Here is a 23,439-nt window from a genome sequence, read left to right as displayed (position 1 = left end):
TCTGTTTCCCCTGCTTCTCCCCCTTTTAGACTGTGAGCCCACTGTTGGGTAGGGACTGTCTCTATATGTTGCCAACTTGTACTTCCCAAGCGCTTAGTACAGTGCTCTGCACACAGTAAGCGCTCAATAAATCCGATTGATTGATTCTAGACTGTAAACCTGGTGTGGGCAGGAACTGTCTCGGTGAACTGGACTTCCCAAGCGCTTAGTACAGTGCTCTAACACCTAGTAAGCGCTCAATAAAGCCCGTTGCGAGCAGGGATTGTCTCTCTATTGCTGAACTGTAGTTTCCAAGCGCTTAGTACAGTGCTCTGCACCTTGTAAGCGCTCAATAAAGCCCGTTGTGGGCAGGGATTGTCTATTGCTGAACTGTAGTTTCCAAGCGCCTAGTACAGAGCTCTGCACACAGTAAGCGCTCAATAAATACGATTGATTGATTGATTGATTCTAGACTGTAAACCTGGTGTGGGCAGGAACTGTCTCGGTGAACTGGACTTCCCAAGCGCTTAGTACAGTGCTCTAACACCTAGTAAGCGCTCAATAAAGCCCGTTGCGAGCAGGGATTGTCTCTCTATTGCTGAACTGTAGTTTCCAAGCGCTTAGTACAGTGCTCTGCACCTTGTAAGCGCTCAATAAAGCCCGTTGCGGGCAGGGATTGTCTCTCTATTGCTGAACTGTAGTTTCCAAGCGCTTAGTACAGTGCTCTGCACCTTGTAAGCGCTCAATAAAGCCCGTTGTGGGCAGGGATTGTCTACTGCTGAATTGTGGTTTCCAAGCGCCTAGTACAGAGCTCTGCACACAGTAAGCGCTCGACTGACTGTCTCTATATGTTGCCAACTTGTACTTCCCAAGCGCTTATCACAGTGCTGTGCACACGGTAAGCGCTCACTAAATACGACTGACTGATTGATTGACTGAATGAATCGATACGACTGAATGAATAAACGAGCAAGGCAACTTTATTTCGGATGAGGATTTCACCCTTCCTAGTTCCTCCTGCCCCCCTCTCCCATCCCCACCCTCCACCCGGGCCCTTCTTTCCCCCCAACTCGGGCCTCGGGCAGAACAGAGTTGAAGAAAAGCAGTTTGGGGGTGCAATCCTCCCAGCCCCCCCATTCCCAAGAGCAGAGAGAGAGGGAAAAGGAGGAGGAGGAGGAAGGGGAGAGAGGGAGGGAATGGGGGGCTGGGAAGAAGGGAAAAGCAGGGATGTTTACACCGGTGTAAAGTCCTTTCTCTCCCTGGCCCAGAGGAGGCGAATCCCCACCGCGTCCTTTCCTTCCTTCCTTCCCTTCTCTCCCCCCCTCTTACCTCGGCTCCCCAGTTTGAAGCTTTGGGATTTCCTGCTTCTTCTCCTCTCAGAGAACTCCATGGTGCTGGGGGGTAAGGGGGGGGGGGACACAGGGAAGGAGGAAGGGAATGTGGCAGGGGAGAGAGAGGGAGGGAGGAGGAAGGGGAAGGAGGAGGAGGCAGAGGCAGCCCTGACTCTTGTCACCCAGCAGCAGGAGCCTGCGGGACCAAGGTCCGTCTCTTTAATCAGCAAAAAATCATCATCATAAATAAAAAGGCGAGTCGGAGGCGGGCGGTGTGGGGGGGCAGTTGGAGGGGGAGCGGGTTGCCCCCCGCCCAAGTTGGCCCCTTCTCCTCTCTGCTGCCCTCTGACCCCCCACCCCGCTGGCAATCCCTTGGGCGGGGGGGGGGGGGGATCAAAGAGAACAGCCCCCTCCCTCCCTCCTTACCTAAAATCGGAAAGTTTCGGGGGGAGGAGAAGAAGGAGGAGGAGGAAGAGGAGGAGGAGGAGGAGGAGGAGGAAGAAGAGGAGGGGGAGAGGGAGGGGGAGCAGCTGGGGGAGTCAGGCCCAAGGCGCTCCCCACCCCGGGCGGCGGCGGCGGCGGCGGCGGCGGGTCCTCTGGGGCCCGCTAGGGGGCGCCGGGGGGCCCCCCTCTCTCGCAGCAGCAGCAGCAGCGCCCCCTTCCGGCCCGGCCGCGCGCCGCCCTGACGAGGCGCACGAGGCAGCGCCCCCTACTGGCTGGAGCCCGGGCCTGGGGCTCCGAAGGTCCTGGGTTCTAATTCACCTACGCATTCACGCGTGCATGCCTGCGTTCGTGACAGTAATAAATGATCAATCAATCAGTCGTATTTATTGAGCGCTTGCTGCGTGCAGAGCACTGTACTAAGCGCTTGGGAAGGACAAGTTGGCAACATATAGAGACAGGCCCTACCCAACAGTGGGCTCACGGTCTTAAAGCCATAATGCCTTAATGATGGCATTTATTAAGCGCTTACTATGTGCAAAGCACTGTTCTAAGCGCTGGGGTGGTTACGAAGAGATCAGTCTTAATCTCAGTCTTCATCCCCATTTTGCAGGTGAGGTAACAGGCCCAGGGAAGTGAAGTGACTTGCCCTAAGTCACACAGCTGACAAGTGGCGGAGTCGGGATTTGAACCCATGGCCTCTGACTCCAAAGCCCGGGCTCTTTCCACTGAGCCACGCTGCTTCTCATGCATTCATTCATGCATTCATTAACTCAGTTGTATGTATGGAACGTTTAATGTGTGCAGAGCACCGAACTAAGTACTTGGAAAGTACAATTCAGCAACAGAGAGAGACAATCCCAGCCCACAAAGGGCTCTCACCGGCTCTGCCACTTACCTGCTGTGTGACCTTGCACAAGTCACTTCACTCCTTCTCTGTGCCTCAGTGACCTCATCTGTAAAATGGGGATTAAGACTGTGAGCCCCATGGGGGACAACCTGATTACCTTGTATCCACCCCAGCACTTAGAACAGTGCTTGGTACATAGTAAGCACTTAACAAATACTATCATTATCATTATTACCATTATTATTATTATTATTATTATTATTCTCTGGGTCTAGGTTCCCTCATCTGTCAAATGGGGATGGAGACTGCGAGCCCTACATGGGACAGGGACTGGGTCCAACCCGCATTTCCTTGAGTCTACCCCAGCACTTAGAACAGTGCTTGGTACATAGTAAGTGCTTAACAAATACCATTATTATTATTATTATTATTATTAAGAGGAGGGCCAGAGGCTGAACATTTCACTCACCTGACCCGGGATATATATATATATCTAAATATATTTTTATATTTATACATAAATAAATATATATTTATATGTGGGGGGGGCTGCTTCCTCACACCAGGAGAAGAGCCGCCCACCTCCAACTCGTCCTCGTTGACCTCCAACTCCCCCTCGTTGAGCCCCAACTCCTTCAATCAATCATATTTATTGAGCCCTTACTGCATGCAGAGTACTGCACTAAGCGCTTGGGAGAGTACACTATAAGAGGGTTGGTCCTGCCACATCCGTGGTATTTATTGAGCGCTTGCTATGTGCGGACAACTGGACTGAGAGACGAGTTTATAATCTAGAGGATAAACCCATTTTCGAGAAGTTTGGGCGACTCCCTGCTTCGGCCTCCCCTGGCTCTCTGGGATTTAGGGAACTGTCTGTGCAAACGGTCTTGTGCCAAATCCCAAGTTTGCGCCCATGATTTTATTTTAATGGTTTCTGCTAAGCTCTTGCTTTGTGCAGGCACTGGACGAAGTGCTTGGACAAGTACAAGCTAATCAAAATTCAAGATTTATAATAGGACAGGAAACACAGCCCTGAGGAAATGTGAGATGTTTTATTTGGATGGGGGGAAGTAGGCTGGAGGTGGCACTGGTGAAAATTTCTCCCTGCCCTGCCTGTTTTCTGGGGCTCCACAGCCTCTTGCAGGAAGAAAATTCCCCAGGCTGGTGCAGATGGCACAGCCACATGATGTAATAATAATAATGATGATGATGGTGAGCAGCAAGTAATTCTTTGTGTTTAGTGTTCAATTCCAAGGATCCCAAAGCACTTCCCAAATATCCTTCACCCTCAAGATCCTTGGAAGAGTAAGCAACATTTTCCACACAAGGAAAATGGAGTTGGTGTTTTAAAATAGCCCGAGTTGGTGACATTGGAGGAACCAGTCCATGGTAGGCAACCAGTCGCTTTGCTACCCATTTATTATTATAGTTGTTGTTATTATTATTATTATTATTATTATTATGTTTGTTTCACACTTACTATGTGCCAAGCACCATTCTAATCACTGGGGTAGATGCAAGGTAATCAGGTTGTCCCACATGGGGCTCACAGTCTTAATCCCCATTTTACAGATGAAGCAACTGAGGCACAGAGAAGTGGCTTTACCCATTCCCTGTGCACATACATAGCAAACTCATCCCTCGGGAAGTATTTATAGGAAATGCAATTCCCCACTCTGTCTCACTTTTCTCTCCCAACCATCCTACCCTATGAAAAAGAGCTGGCAACAAGTCTGAAAATTAGAGAAGCCACAAATTAACCCAGTGTTACCTTGAGAAGTATGAAATTAATGCTTTAATTTATTCACCTCTGAATGTCTTCACACATCGTTGTTTTCTGTAATTTATACTATATGCTGTCACTGAAGTTAATGTATAGAGAACAGCTAAATTACAACTAAAACTGGACATGTTAACTACACATTTTATGAAGAAAAGAGAGTCTGAGAAATGGGGTAAATTGAAAAAAAGAATAATTGCATTAGAAATTCTAGACAAGCCATCAGGATTTAAGGTATGTTTAAACAGAAATACTCTCCCAAGGATCGTGGTGAAAAGTCTCTTAATGTAGACACTCTAATTGGATTGGACAAAATGCTAGAAAATGTTCCTATAAGGGATGAATAATTATACATCTGTCCAAGAAGTAGACAAGATAGCCTAATAGCTTTTTACGTCTAATATTTGTGATATTCCCTCATGTCCGTAAAAGGATTTGAAGTAGAGATTAAGTGAGTGGTCTTATAGAAAATAGACATATTTTGTCAATATGCTTTCATTTTGCTCTTTTCCCATATGTGGGTAACTCGCTGACAGGATTTAAATGTGTTTTCCTAAACCTCATTTAGCACTGGTGAAAGATGCCAAATTGTCATCCCTGGAAACTGAATCTACCCTACACTTCTCGGCCCACCCCCTTCATTTCTGTCCAACTGGATCACCTCAAGGTACAGGGAAGAGTTCATTCAATCTTTCCATCCATTCAATCTTTGGTCTCTCTAGTTGACGTGCCAATGATAGAACCAATTAGTTTTCAGTACGGCTATGGTTTTGCGATGCGAACATCTGTCCCTTTGCCACTGAAAAAAGTACTAACAATTCTTTTCCCAAAGGCCTTCCTTATCACTAAACACTTCTACAGCCAAACTAGGACTTTAAAGGGTACAACCAGCCCATTTCCCCACTTTACTGGGGGTAAAGCAGATTTAATCAGAGAGTGAAGAATAGCTCCCCAAACCCCCTCACCTGGGACTTTTAGGGTGGGTCTTAAAAATATTAGAGCGCTTAGTACAGTGCTCTGCACACAGTAAGCGCTCAATAAATACGATTGAATGAATGAATGAATGAATTAGAGCCAAGTCTCAATGGATGGAGGGTGTTCGCTTTATAATGTGTTTGGAAATGCCTTTTTGTATTCTTCAGGATGAAAGACAGTACTGCGAAAGTGACAATAAACCACAGTGCTTTATCATACTCCTAATAGCGAATATCCTTTCAGTTCAAATGTTGGGCACATTTCAGGTCTTATTTGTTACTCCAGTTTTGGTGAATTGAATTCTTCTTTTAAGGCTAGAGGGAGCCAAGCGGCATACCCACCTGAGCTGATGAAGGAAAGAAATTTCCCTTCAACTCTGGAGAATATCCAGGACTCAGTCCAAACTCAGATGCCATTGCAACTGTACTTTTGGCTACCAAGGAGTCGAGAAGGCTTTTCTGCGTGCAGAGGGCATCGTAGAGGAAGAAAGGAGACTAGGGTAGGGTAGAGAAGCAGCATGGCTCAGTGGTAAGAGCACGGGCTTTGGAGCCAGAGGTCATGGGTTCGAATCCCAGCTCCACCACGTCTGCTGTGTGACCTTGGACAAGTCACTTAACTTCTCTGAGCCTCAGTTACCTCATCTGTAAAATGGGGATTGACTGTGAACCCCACGTGGGACAACCTGATCACCTTGTATCCCCCAGAGCTTAGAACAGTGCTTTGCACATAGTAAGCGCTTAATAAATGCCATTATTATAATTATTAGAGTTGCCAGAACTATGCCCTCTCTGGGCTCCAAACCATATCACCATCACTAGCCATTTATTCTAACGGTTTTGACACCTGTCTACTTGTTTTGTTTTGTTGTCTGTCTCCCTCTTCTAGACTGTGATCCCATTGTTGGGTAAGGACCGTCTCTATATGTTGCCGACTTGTACTTCCCAAGCGCTTAGTACAGTGCTCTGCACACAGTAAGTGCTCAGTAAATACAATTGAATGAATGAATAATGATAATAATAATGGCATTTATTAAGTGCTTACTATGTGCAAAGCACTGTTCTAAGCGTTGGAGGGATACAAGGTGATCAGGTTGTCCCACGTGGGGCTCACAGTCTTCATCCCCATTTTACAGATGAGGTAACTGAGTCCCAGAGAAGTGAAGTGACTTGCCCAATGTCACACAGCTAAGTGGTGGAGCTGGGATTTGAACCCATGACCTCTGATTCCAAAGCCTGTGCTCTTTCCACTGGGTCACGCTGCCTCTCAAAATGCTCTTCAGAAGGCCTATGTATAGGCCTCCACTAGATTGCAAGCTTCTTGAAGTCAGGGATCATGTCTACCAATTCTACTGTATTGTACTCTCCCAAGAGTTTACTACAGTGCTCTGCACACAGTAAGTAATCAACGTTGTTTATCGAGTGTTTACTATGTGTTGAGCAGTGATTGATTGACAGACTTAGAGCAGCACGATTATAGTTATGTGTATTTGGGGTCCGGGGTGAGAAAGGTGAGGAGGTTGCTTGTATACCACCATGCAAATCAGGAAAGGGTTTACCTTTGTAGGTTTATTCTAATCTGCTCTATTCCCATTTTAACTCCTTCCCATTGAAAAGGGAGTGGGGAGCAAAGATTGACACCATATTTTGGGGGTGGGGTGGGGTGAGGGGTGTATATTTCAATGTACTTATTATAATATGCTTACTATTTTGGGGTACTTGTGCCTTTTTTATTCCCTTTTGCCTCACCTGATTTTCATGGCCTTTATATTTTGCTGAGAATTTAGAAAAAAATAAATTATTATTCATCCAGCATTCATGGGTCATTTTCACATTATTGTGAATTCTTAGTGATTTGTGCTGAGAGGTGATATATTGCCGATCCTTGTATTTTGAATTAGCAATATGCGAAAATTGAAGCTGAATTCTAGAATACTAAAATACCAGTATGCTCCCTAATTTAGACTAGAACTGTTCAATTTTAATAGCTTGGGATTGTACATGATATTATTTTTAAAAAATACAGCCTTAATAATACGAGACCTCACTATAGGATCACTTTTATACTCTTTGCCAAGAAATAGGGTGACAGTGTCTTTTTGGGTGAGAATGATCAGGTTTGCAGATTAGCAAAGTGAGAATTAGCCACGTTTGACTGTATTTAGCACCTAAAGATTTCACTTGTTCTCAATCAGCATGTTTTATTTATTTAGAAAAAAATGGTACTTTGAGTCAAAAATAATGTAATTCTCTTTACACCAACAAACTTCCCCATGCCACCCCCCCCCCCCTCCATTTTTTGTGGTTTAGTATTTATTCCCTTGATTCAAATCAGCCCATTTGCCTAAATCATTATTTTCAGTTTCATGTTTCATATTTCAATTGTCTTTTTTTTCCTTACTAGTTTGCTCTTGAAAATATTCAATCCCCTTGCCAGGAAACCAGAAGAGACTCTAATCTCACTTCTACCCAAGATTTTCTGCCTATGCCGACAAGCACATTTTCACATGGATATGACATCACAGATTTTCAAATGGACCACAGATGAGTTGGATCTCAGGCCTGGATTATTCTTTCAGCATCTGAATTCTCCTCCCAGTCACGGGGGTGAGTCCATTTCCATTTCCGTTGGTAAGAAGGTGGCAGAGCTAAATGCAGAATATGACAGTCAATCTGCATATCAATTCTTTGCCCTCCCCCGTTCTGGCTATTGGAACAATTTTCCAATGATTCAAGGTATTGACTCTGCAGCTTTATTTAAGGCCCCGGTGGGAACAGGCCTCGATTTACTAGGGCACTATCAATTATACCACTCTTTCTCTGTCCCTGGGATCAGGCTGGCAAGTAGAATCTTGTAGCCTAAGGATGGTTTAAGGAATCCTTTGCCCTTGGAGATCTGGCTTCCTCTTGACATTCTAATAGCCCTATTTATACCCAACACATTCATTGAAATAATGGAAAGGCAACCTAAAAAGAACCTGGGGATTTGGTAACTCAGTTTGGACACTGGCAAGACCACCATTCTACTTGTGTGACCTTAACTAGGGTGCATGTCATCTTGGTGCCTCAGGATCTTTACCAGATAAAAGGGGATTTTAGCTCTGATCCTCCCTAAAGGAAGGGGACTTGACAATTTTCAAACATTTTCTGAAATGTGGGGCCCAATTCTGAAGGCTTGTACTGAAAGAGGGCAAGATCTGAGGCAGAGCTTACACTTTCCTAATGGTAGTTCCAGCTGGAAAGTAGTAAAGAGTAGCAGCCTGGGTATTCTCTTCTTTACATAAAGCTTGGCAGGAGGGGAGATAAAGTAGAGAGACTGAAAGAGACTTTCCCTCCACAATCCCCCGTGCCTTCCTAAGTAAAAAGTCAAGTGCTTATTATTGTTACGTTTGTAAAATGCCTAGAGTTTCCAGAAAATAGGAACAGTATATGTAATAAAGTCCTGACATTATTATTACTTCAAGAATAATGATTACAATAGCGATAATGATAATAATGATGGTATTTGTTAAGTGCTTACTATGTACCCAGCACTGTTCTAAGTGCTGGGATAGATACAAGATAATCAGGTTGTCTCACCTGGGGCTCAGAGTCTTAATCCCCATTTTACAGATGAGGTAACTGAGGCACAGAGGAGTTAAGTGACTTGCCCAAAGTCACACAGCTGATAAGTGGTGGAGCCGGGGTTAGAACCCACAACCTCTGACTCCCAAGCCCGCACTCTTAGCACTAAGCCATAATGTGAGATATTTTTTAAACAGTGCCCATCTTTCTGGCAAAAGAAAATCTCTGTGAAATGAACAGGTGGCAAGTTTATTATTATTATTACTACTTATACTGAACTTCCCTGTGCCTCAGTTACCTCATCTGTAAAATGGGGATAAAGACTGTCAGCCCCAAGTGGCACATGGACTGTGTCCAAACTGATTAGCTTGTATCTACCTCAGCGCTTAGAACAGTTCCTGGCATATAGTAAGCACTTAACAAATACTACTTAAAAAACATAAAAAGGCCTCTCTGGGGTGAAATGAAGGGTATAGGTCGTGGGTAATGAAGAGTGGGTGTGAAGAGCATCTATGTTAATGTCCCCCTCTAGCCTACAAGCTCAATGGGGGCAGGGAATGTATCTACAAACTCTGTTGCATGGTACTTTCCCAAGCGCTTCCCAAGCACTTAGTACAGTGTTCTGCCAACACTAAGTGCTCAATATATACCACTGATTGAATAATGGTGGTGGGTCTGTTTTCATAGCTAAGGCTCAGGGTATTTTTATTTCACTTGAGACTGGAACTCTGTCTCCTCAGGGAAATGGAAACCAGAGAGTTCGGGGGGAATGGAGAAGAAGAATATGTGGCTTTTAGGGGACTGGGATGATCTAGGTTGGGCTTTCTAATGTGCATAAATTGAACTCATCAGTTAATTGTTCTGTTAGCTGATTGATTTTGACTGTCTAGACACACCTGCAAGTAATGGACTCTTAAGCGTATTTCCAAAGGAGAGACTCACACCATAACAGTGGATCTTTAGCCCCCTTAGTTGCATATGGTTTAGGATTTGTGCAGTAGTGGGTTTGGATTCAGTCTGCGGTCGTGTCCTCATGAGCTCGGGTATTGCCGCTTGGCTGGTCTTAATTTGTGCCAGGGTTTGCTGGAGCTCAGCCGGGGACCAACGAGCAAAGTCCGGAGCCCTTTGGGCAGAGCCCCAGACCCCCTAAGGGGAAAAGCGACTTCAAAAGGGAAGATCTCCTTTCCTATCTACCCTCTTTGGTAATCATTAAAAGTTGTTCCTCTTAGGAACTGCTCCTCTTCAAGGAAAGCACTGTGGCCTAGCAGATAGAGCACAGACCTGGGAGTCAGAAGGACCTGAGTTCTAATCTCGGCTCTGCCACTCGTCTACTGTGGGGCCTTGGGCAAATTCTCTGTGCCTCAGTTACCTTGTTTGTAAAATGGGGATTAAGACTGCGAGCCCCATGTTGGACAGAAACTGTGTTCAACCCAATTACCTTATATCTAACCCAGTGCTTAGTATAGTGCAGTATGTACTTAACAAGATAGACATTAGCATATATAATACATATATTACAGAATTACAATAATGTAATTCAGAAGACAATAAGATGGCAGGGTGTGCTCCATTACGCATGAGGTGGCAGCTAAACCACACCTTCCTCATTGCAGGCAGTATACCCTCATTCATTCAATCGTATTTATTGAGCGCTTACTGTGTGCAGAACACTGTACTAAGCACCCTCACTGAAGGGTTCCTGCTAGTGAACACCTGTCTGGAAGTGCTTGGAGCAGAACCGCCTCTATATGTTGCCAACTTGGACTTCCCAAGCGCTTAGTACAGTGCTCTGCACACAGTAAGCGCTCAATAAATACGATTGAATGAATGAATGAAACTATGCCAGAGAAGGTGCTTGCTTCATGTAGTTATTGATTGCTGTCTTCTTGTTTTGTTTTGTTTTGTTGTTGTCTCCCCCCTTCTAGACTGTGAGCCCATTGTTGGGTAGGGACTGTCTCTATTTGTTGCCGAATTGTACTTCCCAAGTGCTTGGTACAGTGCTCTGCACACAGTAGGTGCTCAATAAATACGATTGAATGAATGAATACATATGATTGAATGAATAAATGAATGTATTTGAGGCATCCTTGATGGGTTGGGTTAAATGAGAAGATGGTGAGAAGCAGAGTGACCTAGTAGAAAGAGTATGGGCCTGGGAGTCAGAGGACCTGGGTTCTAATCTTTGCCCCACCACTTTTTTTAAATGGTATTTGTTGAGTGCTTACTATTTGCCAGGCACTGTACTAAGTGCTGGGGGAGATATAAGCTAATCAGGTTGGACATAGTCCATGTAGATGATGTGCATCTAGCTTTATTTCTATTTATTCTGATGACTTGACACCTGTCTACATGTTTTGTTGTCTGTCTCCCCCTTCTAGACTGTGAGCCCGTTGCTGGGTAGGGACCGTCTCTATATGTTACCAACCTTTATTTCCCAAGCGCTTAGTACAGTGTTTATTATTATGGCATTTATTAAGCGCTTACTATGTGCAAAGCACTGTTCTAAGCGCTGGGGAGGTTCCAAGGTGATCAGGTTGTCCCACAGGGGGCTCACAGTCTTAATCCCCATTTTCCAGATGAGGTAACTGGGGCCCAGAGAAGTGAAGCGACTTGCCCAAAGTCACCCAGCTGACAATTGGCGGAGCCAGGATTTGAACCCATGACCTCTGACTCCAAGGCCCGGGCTCTTTCCACTGAGCCACGCTGCTTCTCTTCTCACAGAAGTTCTCACAGTGAGCACTTACTGGGGAAAAAAAAAAGAATTCAAACGGCCACCATTCCGATCCAAGCATTTACTCTATCCTGCCTTGACTGACTTTGCCTCCTGTCTCTCCATCACTCTAATCATCATCAATCGTATTTATTGAACGCTTACTATGTGCAGAGCACTGTACTAAGCGCTTGGGAAGTACAAATTGGCAATATATAGAGACAGCCCCTACCCAACATTGGGCTCACAGTCTAAAAGATTAGTGAAAGATTTGTAAAAGATCAGTGAGCTAATCAGCTCACCTCCTCCTACCTTTACTACTCTATTTTACTTGTACGTATTTACTATTATATTTATTTTGCTAATGATGTGCATATAGCTATAATTCTCTATGTTCTGACGATTTTGACACCTGTCTCCATGTCTTGTTTTGTTGTCTGTCTCCTCCCTCTAGACTGTGAGCCCGTTGTTGGGTAGGGACCGTCTCTAGATGTTGCTGGCTTGTACTTCCCAAGCGCTTAGTCCAGTGCTCTGCACACAGTAAGCACTCAATAAATACGATTGAATGAATGAATCCTTGATAGGTTGGGTTAAATGAGAAGATGGCGAGAAGCAGAGTGACCTAGTAGAAAGAGTATGGACCTGGGAGTCAGAGGACCTGGGTTCTAATCTTTGCCCCACCACTTTTTTTTAATGGTATTTGTTGAGTGCTTACTATTTGCCAGGCACTGTACTAAGTGCTGGGGGAGATATAAGCTAATCAGGTTGGACATAGTCCATGTAAATGATGTGCATCTAGCTTTATTTCTATTTATTCTGATGACTTGACACCTGTCCACATGTTTTGTTTTGTTGTCTGTCTCCCTCTTCTAGACTGTGAGCCCGTTGCTGGGTAGGGACCATCTCTATATGTTACCAACCTTTACTTCCCAAGCGCTTAGTACAGTGTTTATTATTATGGCATTTATTAAGCGCTTACTATGTGCAAAGCACTGTTCTAAGCGCTGGGGAGGTTCCAAGGTGATCAGGTTGTCCCACAGGGGGCTCACAGTCTTAATCCCCATTTTCCAGATGAGGTAACTGGGGCACAGAGAAGTGAAGCGACTTGCCCAAAGTCACCCAGCTGACAATTGGCGGAGCCGGGATTTGAACCCACGACCTCTGACTCCAAGGCCCGGGCTCTTTCCACTGAGCCACGCTGCTTCTCTTCTCACAGAAGTTCTCGCAGTGAGCACTTACTGGGGAAAAAAAAAAGAATTCAAACGGCCACCATTCCGATCCAAGCATTTACTCTATCCTGCCTTGACTGACTTTGCCTCCTGTCTCTCCATCACTCTAATCATCATCAATCGTATTTATTGAGCGCTTACTATGTGCAGAGCACTGTACTAAGCGCTTGGGAAGTACAAATTGGCAACATATAGAGACAGCCCCTACCCAACATTGGGCTCACAGTCTAAAAGATTAGTGAAAGATTTGTAAAAGATCAGTGAGCTAATCAGCTCACCTCCTCCTCCCTTTATTACTCTATTTTACTTGTACATATTTACTATTATATTTATTTTGCTAATGATGTGCATATAGCTATAATTCTCTATGTTCTGACGATTTTGACACCTGTCTCCATGTCTTGTTTTGTTGTCTGTCTCCTCCCTCTAGACTGTGAGCCCGTTGTTGGGTAGGGACCGTCTCTATATGTTGCTGGCTTGTACTTCCCAAGCGCTTAGTCCAGTGCTCTGCACACAGTAAGCGCTCAATAAATACGATTGAATGAATGAATCCTTGATGGGTTGGGTTAAATGAGAAGATGGCGAGAAGCAGAGTGACCTAGTAGAAAGAGTATGGACCTGGGAGTCAGAGGACCTGGGTTCTAATCTTTGCCCCACCGCTTTTTTTTAATGGTATTTGTTGAGTGCTTACTATTTGCCAGGCACTGTACTAAGTGCTGGGGGAGGTATAAGCTAATCAGGTTGGACATAGTCCATGTAAATGATGTGCATCTAGCTTTATTTCTATTTATTCTGATGACTTGACACCTGTCCACATGTTTTGTTTTGTTGTCTGTCTCCCTCTTCTAGACTGTGAGCCCATTGCTGGGTAGGGACCGTCTCTATATGTTACCAACCTTTACTTCCCAAGCGCTTAGTACAGTGTTTATTGTTATGGCATTTATTAAGCACTTACTATGTGCAAAGCACTGTTCTAAGTGCTGGGGAGGTTCCAAGGTGATCAGGTTGTCCCACAGGGGGCTCACAGTCTTAATCCCCATTTTCCAGATGAGGTAACTGGGGCACAGAGAAGTGAAGCGACTTGCCCAAAGTCACCCAGCTGACAATTGGCGGAGCGGGGATTTGAACCCATGACCTCTGACTCCAAGGCCCGGGCTCTTTCCACTGAGCCACGCTGCTTCTCTTCTCACAGAAGTTCTCACAGTGAGCACTTACTGGGGAAAAAAAAAAGAATTCAAACGGCCACCATTCCGATCCAAGCATTTACTCTATCCTGCCTTGACTGACTTTGCCTCCTGTCTCTCCATCACTCTAATCATCATCAATCGTATTTATTGAGCGCTTACTATGTGCAGAGCACTGTACTAAGCGCTTGGGAAGTACAAATTGGCAACATATAGAGACAGCCCCTACCCAACATTGGGCTCACAGTCTAAAAGATTAGTGAAAGATTTGTAAAAGATCAGTGAGCTAATCAGCTCACCTCCTCCTCCCTTTATTACTCTATTTTACTTGTACATATTTACTATTATATTTATTTTGCTAATGATGTGCATATAGCTATAATTCTCTATGTTCTGACGATTTTGACACCTGTCTCCATGTCTTGTTTTGTTGTCTGTCTCCTCCCTCTAGACTGTGAGCCCGTTGTTGGGTAGGGACCGTCTCTATATGTTGCTGGCTTGTACTTCCCAAGCGCTTAGTCCAGTGCTCTGCACACAGTAAGCGCTCAATAAATACGATTGAATGAATGAATCCTTGATGGGTTGGGTTAAATGAGAAGATGGCGAGAAGCAGAGTGACCTAGTAGAAAGAGTATGGACCTGGGAGTCAGAGGACCTGGGTTCTAATCTTTGCCCCACTGCTTTTTTTTAATGGTATTTGTTGAGTGCTTACTATTTGCCAGGCACTGTACTAAGTGCTGGGGGAGGTATAAGCTAATCAGGTTGGACATAGTCCATGTAAATGATGTGCATCTAGCTTTATTTCTATTTATTCTAATGACTTGACACCTGTCCACATGTTTTGTTTTGTTGTCCGTCTCCCCCTTCTAGACTGTGAGCCCGTTGCTGGGTAGGGACCGTCTCTATATGTTACCAACCTTTACTTCCCAAGCGCTTAGTACAGTGTTTATTATTATGGCATTTATTAAGCGCTTACTATGTGCAAAGCACTGTTCTAAGCGCTGGGGAGTTTACAAGGTGATCAGGTTGTCCCATGTGGGGCTCACAGCTTAATCCCCAGTTTACAGATGGGGTAACTGAGGCCCAGAGAAGTGAAGTGACTTGCCCAAAGTCACACAGCTGACAAGTGGCGGAGCGGGGATTTGAACCCATGACCTCGGACTCCAAAGCCCGGGTTCTTTCCACTGAGCCATGTTGCTTCTCCGTGTTCTGCACACAGTAAGCGCTCAATAAATACGATTGAATGAATGAATGAATGGGGCTCACAGTCTTAATCCCCGTTTTACAGATGAGGTGACTGAGGCTCAGAGAAGTGAAGTGACTTGCCCAAGACCACACAGCAGAAGAGTGGTAGAATCAGTCCTCTGACTCTCAGACCCGTGTTCTTTCCGCTAGGCTACATTGCTGCTTTCCTATCCAGACCTGAAGGGCATTGCTGGAAAAGTGTCCCCTTAATATTCCACCTATCAATCAATCAGTGGTATTTATAGGCTGTAGACTCGTTCTGGGCAGGGAACATTATAACTAACTCTGTTATTTTGTACATTCCCAAGAGCTTAGTACAGTGCTCTGCACACAGTAAGCGCTCAATAAATATGATTGAGTGCTTACAGTGCAAAGAGCATTGTGCTAAGCTCCTTAGATAGTACAATAGAGTTGGTAAGTGTGATTCCATCTCATGAGGAGTTTACAGTCTACAGGGTGAGACAGACATTAAAATACGTTAGGAAACAGTAGAGTATAGTGATTTGTACCCGAGTGCCACAGGTCTGGGGAGCATATCAAAGTGCTTAAAGGGTATTCACAACCTATCCCAAATGAACCCGAAACCCTGCTTTATGGCATAACTGACTGTACCCAGACGGTACTCAGAAAGTATTCACGATTCATAAAGTATTCAGAAAATTAATCTAACCTCCTTTGAACCTGACGTTCTTAATCGGCTACTCAGATGGCTTCCAAACGCTCCTCAGTATCAGGGTGTCTTTGTCCTTTCTCTTCAAATTGGTCTCTCTGCTCAGGCCCAGGGTGTAATGAGATTTTTCCCTATATATGTTTACACATTCATTCATTCATTCAATCGTATTTATTGAGCGCTTACTGTGTGCAGAGCACTGTACTAAGCACTTGGGAAGTACAAGTTGGCAACATATAGAGACAGTCCCTACCCAACAGTGGGCTCACAGTCTAGAAGTGCTTCAAGGCCAGTGGAAGTTGGAAATGTAAAAATAGCAAGTCCTCTGGTATATTACCAATCTACTTAGATCTTTTTTTTACTTCTCTTGTTCACCTTGAGCTGCTCTGTAATGACACACAACTGCTCTGGTGTGCTTTCTACACTTCCAAGATAGTCATTATCATCTCTTTCAACCTTTCAGGTTGTTAGGGCAATGCCTCCAACCCTCTCTGTTACAACTGCTGCCACTAAATCCTAATCCATGTACTTCAGAGTACCAAATTTACATGACCCTGCAAAATTAGTCCAATGCTTATTTCCAAGACATTTTGATCATCAGTTTTAAATTCTGGTTGAACTCAAAATCACTAAAGCAGCCAGCCCTATGAATGAATAATCTACAGTGTTTTATTTTTTAAACAGTAAAGAAAAAAAAAAATGGTGACTTTTTTGGTGGGGGGGCGGCTAAGGGGATTATTGGGTAAAACAAACTACTTAGATATCAAGTGACTTAACTAGTGACTTTCCTATTTAGGTGAATACAAATTATATTTGGGTGGCACTTAGGGGCCAAGAATCATTCAAAAATTATTTAAATTGGGATGAGAATACACTTTGCGTGGCTTTAGACCAAGAGTGAAAATAAGGTCTACTTTTCTAATCCTGATGGACTTTTTCCCCACGAAAGCATCTCTCTGTGGGTTTGGACTTTGATAGAGACATTTATAATTACGCCTACTTCAGTCATGCAGGACATGGAACGTTATTGGAGGGTTAAAAGGAATCCAGAGCACTCACTGTTAACACCCACTTTGGGTATGCCTAATTATAGTTTCCGTCAAGCCAGGTAATTGTCTTTTGCCCTTTGCCATATTGTATTCTCTCGTCCCTGTTCATATTCCAACTGGACTCACTCTCTCTAGGCCACATTATATTTATTTTTACTACATATATATTAGTATTTTTGTATATATGTAGTACTCATACAGTAATACATATACTCATATAAGTATATGTATTAGTGAGGCAAGTCGGAGAGAAAGATTAGGTGCAGTGCAGAGAGAGTCCAAAGACCTGAGTGGGTTAATTTTAGTTTCCTCACTTCAGGTCATTTTTCAGTTCTTCGGCCTTGAGAATCTGTACTGTTGTAATGTTTTTTGGGAACCATTTCTACCAACTTTTGTGAGCTGAGTCTCAAACAAGTTTTGACCGTCTTCTTCACTGTGTCCTGTCTCAGGGATGGGAGGGGAGGGGGGTCTCATGGAAACTGGAGGGACAGAAGGAAAGGGATGTTTCCAAGGCAGCAGAAGGATTTTTGACTCCACCCCCGGACTCATTCCCCGGTAGCTCAAGGCCTCTTGCAAGCATAGAACCTCACCCAACCAAAGCATCAGAACTGCTCTTCCATTGGCCGTATTATTCTGAGTTCACAGCTTCATCTTCCCTGGATTCTTCTCCTCAGAGTTGAACATACACAAGCACACCCTTTTTCATCCTTGCTTAACATAAAATTGTTTTACCCCTGCCTAGGAAATCAATCAACCGTATTTATTGAGCAAACACAGTAACTGTGTGAGGAGCACTGAACTAATTGGGACAGTATAAATATATCAGTTGGTAGACACATTCCCAGCCCGCAATGAGGTAAAATTGAGTAATTAGTGTGTTACACAAGTTCAATTATTTCCTCTCGGTTTTTCCTTTCCCCTCCGTCTTTTTCCTTCTTTCCCCTTGCCTCTTTTTTGTTTGTTTGTTTGTTTTCATTTTTGTTTTCACTCCATTTTTAGTCTAAAGCACCTATCACTAGAGGACATAAGTGCTTCATAAAAATGCACGAAACAGTGTAAAAGAAGAGGAAAACATTTTCCTGGGCCGGAAACTCCGCTGGAGGATCAAGGCACCAGAAAATTGAATTATTCTCAGGGAAAGTCAAAGGTCTTTTTGCATCTTTCCTGAATGGTCGGTCCAATGTCTAAGCTCCAGGAGAGAGAGTTATACTGCCTTGGAATCAGAATTTAGGCAAGTTCTGGATTTTATCGAGTTAAGCTTGGGCAAAGTCCATTTCTGGGGTCCAGCCAAGCAGGACTTGGGTGGAGATTAAGTTTTAGGAAATTCATTAAGGAACATAAGGAAAATGTAACTTGCCATCCCTGTGCTCCCCAATCTTGCCCTGACAGCTTGGCTGCTTCTAACTAGAATTTGAAGTGGTGGTTTTGCTCTTCAAGGCATTAAATTTGTAACACCAAGGCTGAAGATTGTCGCTGAATTTTGATACCTGTCCAACAATGCCCTGATAGACAGAGTAAACACTAAATCAAAAAAGTCAGCATGAACTTTGGGAGACTGACAGATTGAGTGTGGAGTCTGAGGCAATTTCATCAGATCCTGCTACAAAATATACATCAAATTGCCAGTTGGGGTCACAAACACTGAGGACTTGGTGTGCAATCAGCCCACCGGAATCAAATTAAGGACGAACAGAAATCCGGTCACCTTAGGAGGAGCCAGAGTTAGGCAGGGCTAGAAGGGAAAAGTGAGGGCCCTAGGGAAGGAGAAGGGAAAATGGTGAGGGAGGGAAGTCTGAGAAAGGGAAGAGTGAAGAAAGGAAAATGGGAGAAAAAGGAAAGACAGAGAGTAGGGGAAGCAGAGAAGAGAGTGAGGGGGAAGGAGGTTGGAAGAGCCCAATCAATCCTTGAATCAATGGCATTTATTGAGCACTTTTGGTATACAGAGTACTATACCAAGCACTTGGGAAAATACAGTACGAAATTGTTGGTAGACATGATCCATGCCTACAAAGGGTTTATTGTCTAGTGGAGCTTACAGTGTAGTGCGTGGCCTCAGACAATAAGATGCTGCAATGGACTTCCGAGAGAAAACAGTGACAGCTAGGTCAGTGAGGGGATTGGTGGGGAAGAGTGTCACTGTGGCTGCTTCCTTTGTTTTTTTTTTTTTTTTAATGGTATTTAAGTGCCTACTACATGCCAGGAGCTGTACTAAGTGCTGGGGTTGATACAAGCTAATTGAGTTGGACATGGTCCATGTCCCCCATGGGGCTCAGCATCTTAATCCTTATTTTGCGGATGAAGTAATTGAGGCACAGAGCAGTGAAGTGACTTGCCCAAGATCACACAGCAGACATGAGGCAGAGTCAGATTTAGAACCCGGGTCTGCCGGACTCCTAGACCCTTACTTTTTCTACTAGGCCACCCTGCTTCTCACTTGAAGGTTCACCAATATGTTTTCAGGTGTGTCACCCTGGTATGCTGATTTTCTATGAGAAGCAAGAGTTCATGGGTTCGAATCCCGGCTCCGCCAATTGTCAGCTGTATGACTTCGGGCAAGTCACTTAACTTCTCTGTGCCTCAGTTACCTCATCTGTAAAATGGGGATTAAGATTGTGAGCCCCCCGTGGGACAACCTGATCACCTTGTAACCTCCCCAGCCCTTAGAACAGTGCTTTGCACATAGCAAGCACTTAATAAATGCCATTGAAAAAAAGCAGCAATGTATAGTGGATAGAGCATGGGAGTGGGAGTCAGACGGTCATGGGTTCTAATCCCAGCTCCACCACTTGTCTGTTGTGTGACATTGGGCAAGTCACTTCACTTCTCTGGGCCTCGGTGCCCTCATCTGTAAAATGGGGAATGAGACCGTGAGCCCCATGTGGGACGGGGATTGTGTCCAACCTGACTTGCTTGTCTCCACCCCAGCGCTTAGTAAGGTGCCTGGCACATAGTAAGCGCTTAACAAATTCCACAGTTACAGAGAATAGTAACACAGTTACACAGTTACCTCCTCCAGGAGGCCTTCCCAGACTGAGCTCCTTCCTTCCTCTCCCCCTCGCCCCCCCTCCATCCCCCATGTTACCTCCTTCCCTTCCCCACAGCACCTGTATATACGTATATATGCTTGTACATATTTATTACTCTATTTATTTATTTATTTATTTATTTTACTTGTACATATCTATTCTATTTATTTTATTTTGTTAGTATGTTTGGTTTTGTTCTCTGTCTCCCCCTTTTAGACTGTGAGCCCACTGTTGGGTAGGGACTGTCTCTATATGTTGCCAACTTGTACTTCCCAAGCGCTTAGTACAGTGCTCTGCACACAGTAAGCGCTCAATAAATACAATTGATGATGATGATGATGATGATGATGATGAGAGAAGCAGCGTGGCTCAGTGGTAAGAGCCCGGGCTTGGGAGTTGAAAGCCACAGGTTCTAATCACGACCCTGCCACTTGTCAGCAGCGTGACTTTGGGCAAGTCACTTCACTTCTCTGGGCCTCAGTGAACTCATCTCTAAAATGGGGATTAAGACGGTGAGCCCCATGTGGAATAACCTGATCACCTCGTATACATCCCAGCTGTATGCCCAGCACTGTACTAAGCACTTGGGAGAGTACAATACAATAAACAGATACATTCCCTGCCCACAGCGAGCTTATTACTGATTCTTCGGTTAAACAGGATTTTACCACATGACCTGATGCATAAATGTTTCCTGAAACAAGGAAACATTTCAAAGACAGTCTTCAGTCAAGACAACCTGACAACTTCGTATCCATCCCAGCACTTAGAACAGTGGTTGGCACATGGTAAGCGCTTAACAGATACCATCACTATCAGAAGTAGTAATAATAATAATAATGGCATTTGTTAAGCACTTACTATGTGCAAATCACTGTTCTTAGTGCTGGGGGCAATACAAGGTGATCAGGTTGTCCCACGTAGGGCTCACAGTCTTCATCCCTATTTTACAGATGAGGGAACTGAGGCTCAGAGAATAATAAGGGTATTTATTAAGCGCTTACTATGTGCAAAGCACTGTTCTAAGCGCTGGGGAGGTTATAAGGTGATCAGGTTGTCCCACGTGGGGCTCACAGTCTTAATCCCTATTTTACAGAAGAGGGAACTGCGGCTCAGAGAATAATAATAATAATGGCATTTATTAAGCGCTTACTATGTGCAAAGCACAGTTCTAAGCAATGGGGGATACAAGGTGATCAGGTTGTCCCACGTGGGACTCACAGTCTCCTCCCTTATTTTATTTGTACATATCTATTCTATTTATTTTATTTTGTTAGTATGGTTTTGTTCTCTGTCTCCCCCTTGTAGACTGTGAGCCCACTGTTGGGTAGGGACTGTCTTTATATGTTGCCTATTTGTACTTCCCAAGCTCTTAGTCCAGTGCTCTGCACACAGTAAGTGCTCAATAAATACGATTGAATGAATGAATGAATGGCCCAGGGGATTACTCATACCCCAGCGCTTAGAACAGTGCTTTGGCACAGAGCTCTCTCCCTCCTCCCCCTCTCCATCCCCCCCATTTTACCTCCTTCCCTTCCCCACAGCACCTGTATATATGTATATATGTCTGTACATATTTATCACTCTATTTATTTATTTTACTTGTACCTATCCATTCTATTTATTTTATTTTGTTAGTATTATTTTGTTAGTGTTGGAGAAGCAGTGTGGCTCAGTGGAAAGAGCCCGGGCTTTGGAGTCAGAGGTCATGGGTTCAAATCCCGGCTCTGCCATTTGTCAGCTGTGTGACTTTGGGCAAGTCACTTAACTTCTCTGGGCCCCAGTTTCCTCCTCTGTAAAATGGGGATGAAGAATGTGAGCCCCCCGTGGGACAGCCTTATCACCTTGTACCCTCCCCAGCGCTTAGAACAGTGCACATAGGAAGTGCTTAATAAATGCCATTATTGTTAGTAGTAGTAGTAGTATGTTTTGTTGTCTGTCTCCCCCTTTTAGACTGTGAGCCCACTGTTGGGTAGGGACGGTCTCTATATGTTGCCAACTTGGACTTCCCAAGTGCTTAGTCCAGTGCTCTGCACACAGTAAGCGCTCAATAAATACGATTGATTGATTGATTGATTGATTGAGGGCCACTTTGCTTTTTCTCCCGATCTTGTCCGTTCGGGTGGAGCGGGCCCCCCGATAAATGCCATTATTATTATTAGTAGTAGTAGTAGTATGTTTTGTTGTCTGTCTCCCCCTTTTAGACTGTGAGCCCACTGTTGGGTAGGGACGGTCTCTATATGTTGCCAACTTGGACTTCCCAAGCGCTTAGTCCAGGGCTCTGCACACAGTAAGCGCTCAATAAATACGATTGATTGATTGATTGATTGATTGAGGGCAACTTTGCTTTTTCTCCCGATCTCGTCCGTTCGGGTGGAGCAGGCCCCGCTGATAAATGCCATTATTATTATTATTAGTATGTTTTGTTGTCTGTCTCCCCCTTTTAGACTGTGAGCCCACTGTTGGGTAGGGACGGTCTGTATATGTTGCCAACTTGGACTTCCCAAGCTCTTAGTACAGTGCCCTGCACACAGTAAACGCTCAATAAATAGGATTGATTGATTGACTGATTGATAAATGCCATTATTATTATTATTAGTATGTTTTGTTGTCTGTCTCCCCCTTTTAGACTGTGAGCCCACTGTTGGGTAGGGACGGTCTCTATATGTTGCCAACTTGGACTTCCCAAGCGCTTAGTCCAGTGCTCTGCACACAGTAAACGCTCAATAAATACGATTGATTGATTGATTGATTGAGGGCCACTTTGCTTTTTCTCCCGATCTCGTCCGTTCGGGTGGAGCGGGCCCCGCTGATAAATGCCATTATTATTATTAGTAGTAGTAGTAGTAGTATGTTTGGTTGTCTGTCTCCCCCTTTTAGACTGTGAGCCCCCTGTTGGGTAGGGACGGTCTCTATATGTTGCCAACTTGGACTTCCCAAGGGCTTAGTCCAGTGCTCTGCACACAGTAAATGCTCAATAAATACGATTGATTGATTGATTGATAAATGCCATTATTATTAGTAGTAGTATGTTTTGTTGTCTGTCTCCCCCTTTTAGACTGTGAGCCCACTGTTGGGTAGGGACGGTCTCTATATGTTGCCAACTTGGACTTCCCAAGCGCTTAGTCCAGTGCTCTGCACACAGTAAGCGCTCAATAAATACGATTGATTGATTGATTGATTGAGGGCCACTTTGCTTTTTCTCCCGATCTCGTCCGTTCGGGTGGAGCGGGCCCCGCTGATAAATGCCATTATTATTAGTAGTAGTAGTAGTAGTAGTATGTTTGGTTGTCTGTCTCCCCCTTTTAGACTGTGAGCCCCCTGTTGGGTAGGGACGGTCTCTATATGTTGCCAACTTGGACTTCCCAAGGGCTTAGTCCAGTGCTCTGCACACAGTAAACGCTCAATAA

General features: G+C 44.4%; 1 protein-coding gene across 3 annotated transcripts in view; it reads right to left on the bottom strand.

Moving 5' to 3' along the window:
• Positions 1–1,571, bottom strand: part of BEND7 (BEN domain containing 7) — a 65,772-nt gene extending 64,201 nt beyond the window's left edge. For 2 of the 3 annotated variants that reach the window (XM_038741525.1, XM_038741527.1), the window contains exon 1: positions 1,309–1,571. In XM_038741525.1, the coding sequence (XP_038597453.1) occupies positions 1,309–1,369 (61 nt within the window). In that variant the 5' untranslated portion in view covers positions 1,370–1,571. The remainder of the gene's footprint in view (positions 1–1,308) is intronic. The other variant, XM_038741528.1, reaches the window with a different exon arrangement.
• Positions 1,572–23,439: the final 21,868 nt, after the last annotated feature.

Source organism: Tachyglossus aculeatus (genome assembly GCF_015852505.1).
Source record: "Tachyglossus aculeatus isolate mTacAcu1 chromosome 12 unlocalized genomic scaffold, mTacAcu1.pri SUPER_6_unloc_1, whole genome shotgun sequence".
Lineage (NCBI taxonomy): Eukaryota > Metazoa > Chordata > Mammalia > Monotremata > Tachyglossidae > Tachyglossus > Tachyglossus aculeatus.
The sequence above is the reverse complement of the archived record's forward strand: the minus strand, read 5'-3'. Positions and strand labels throughout refer to the sequence as shown.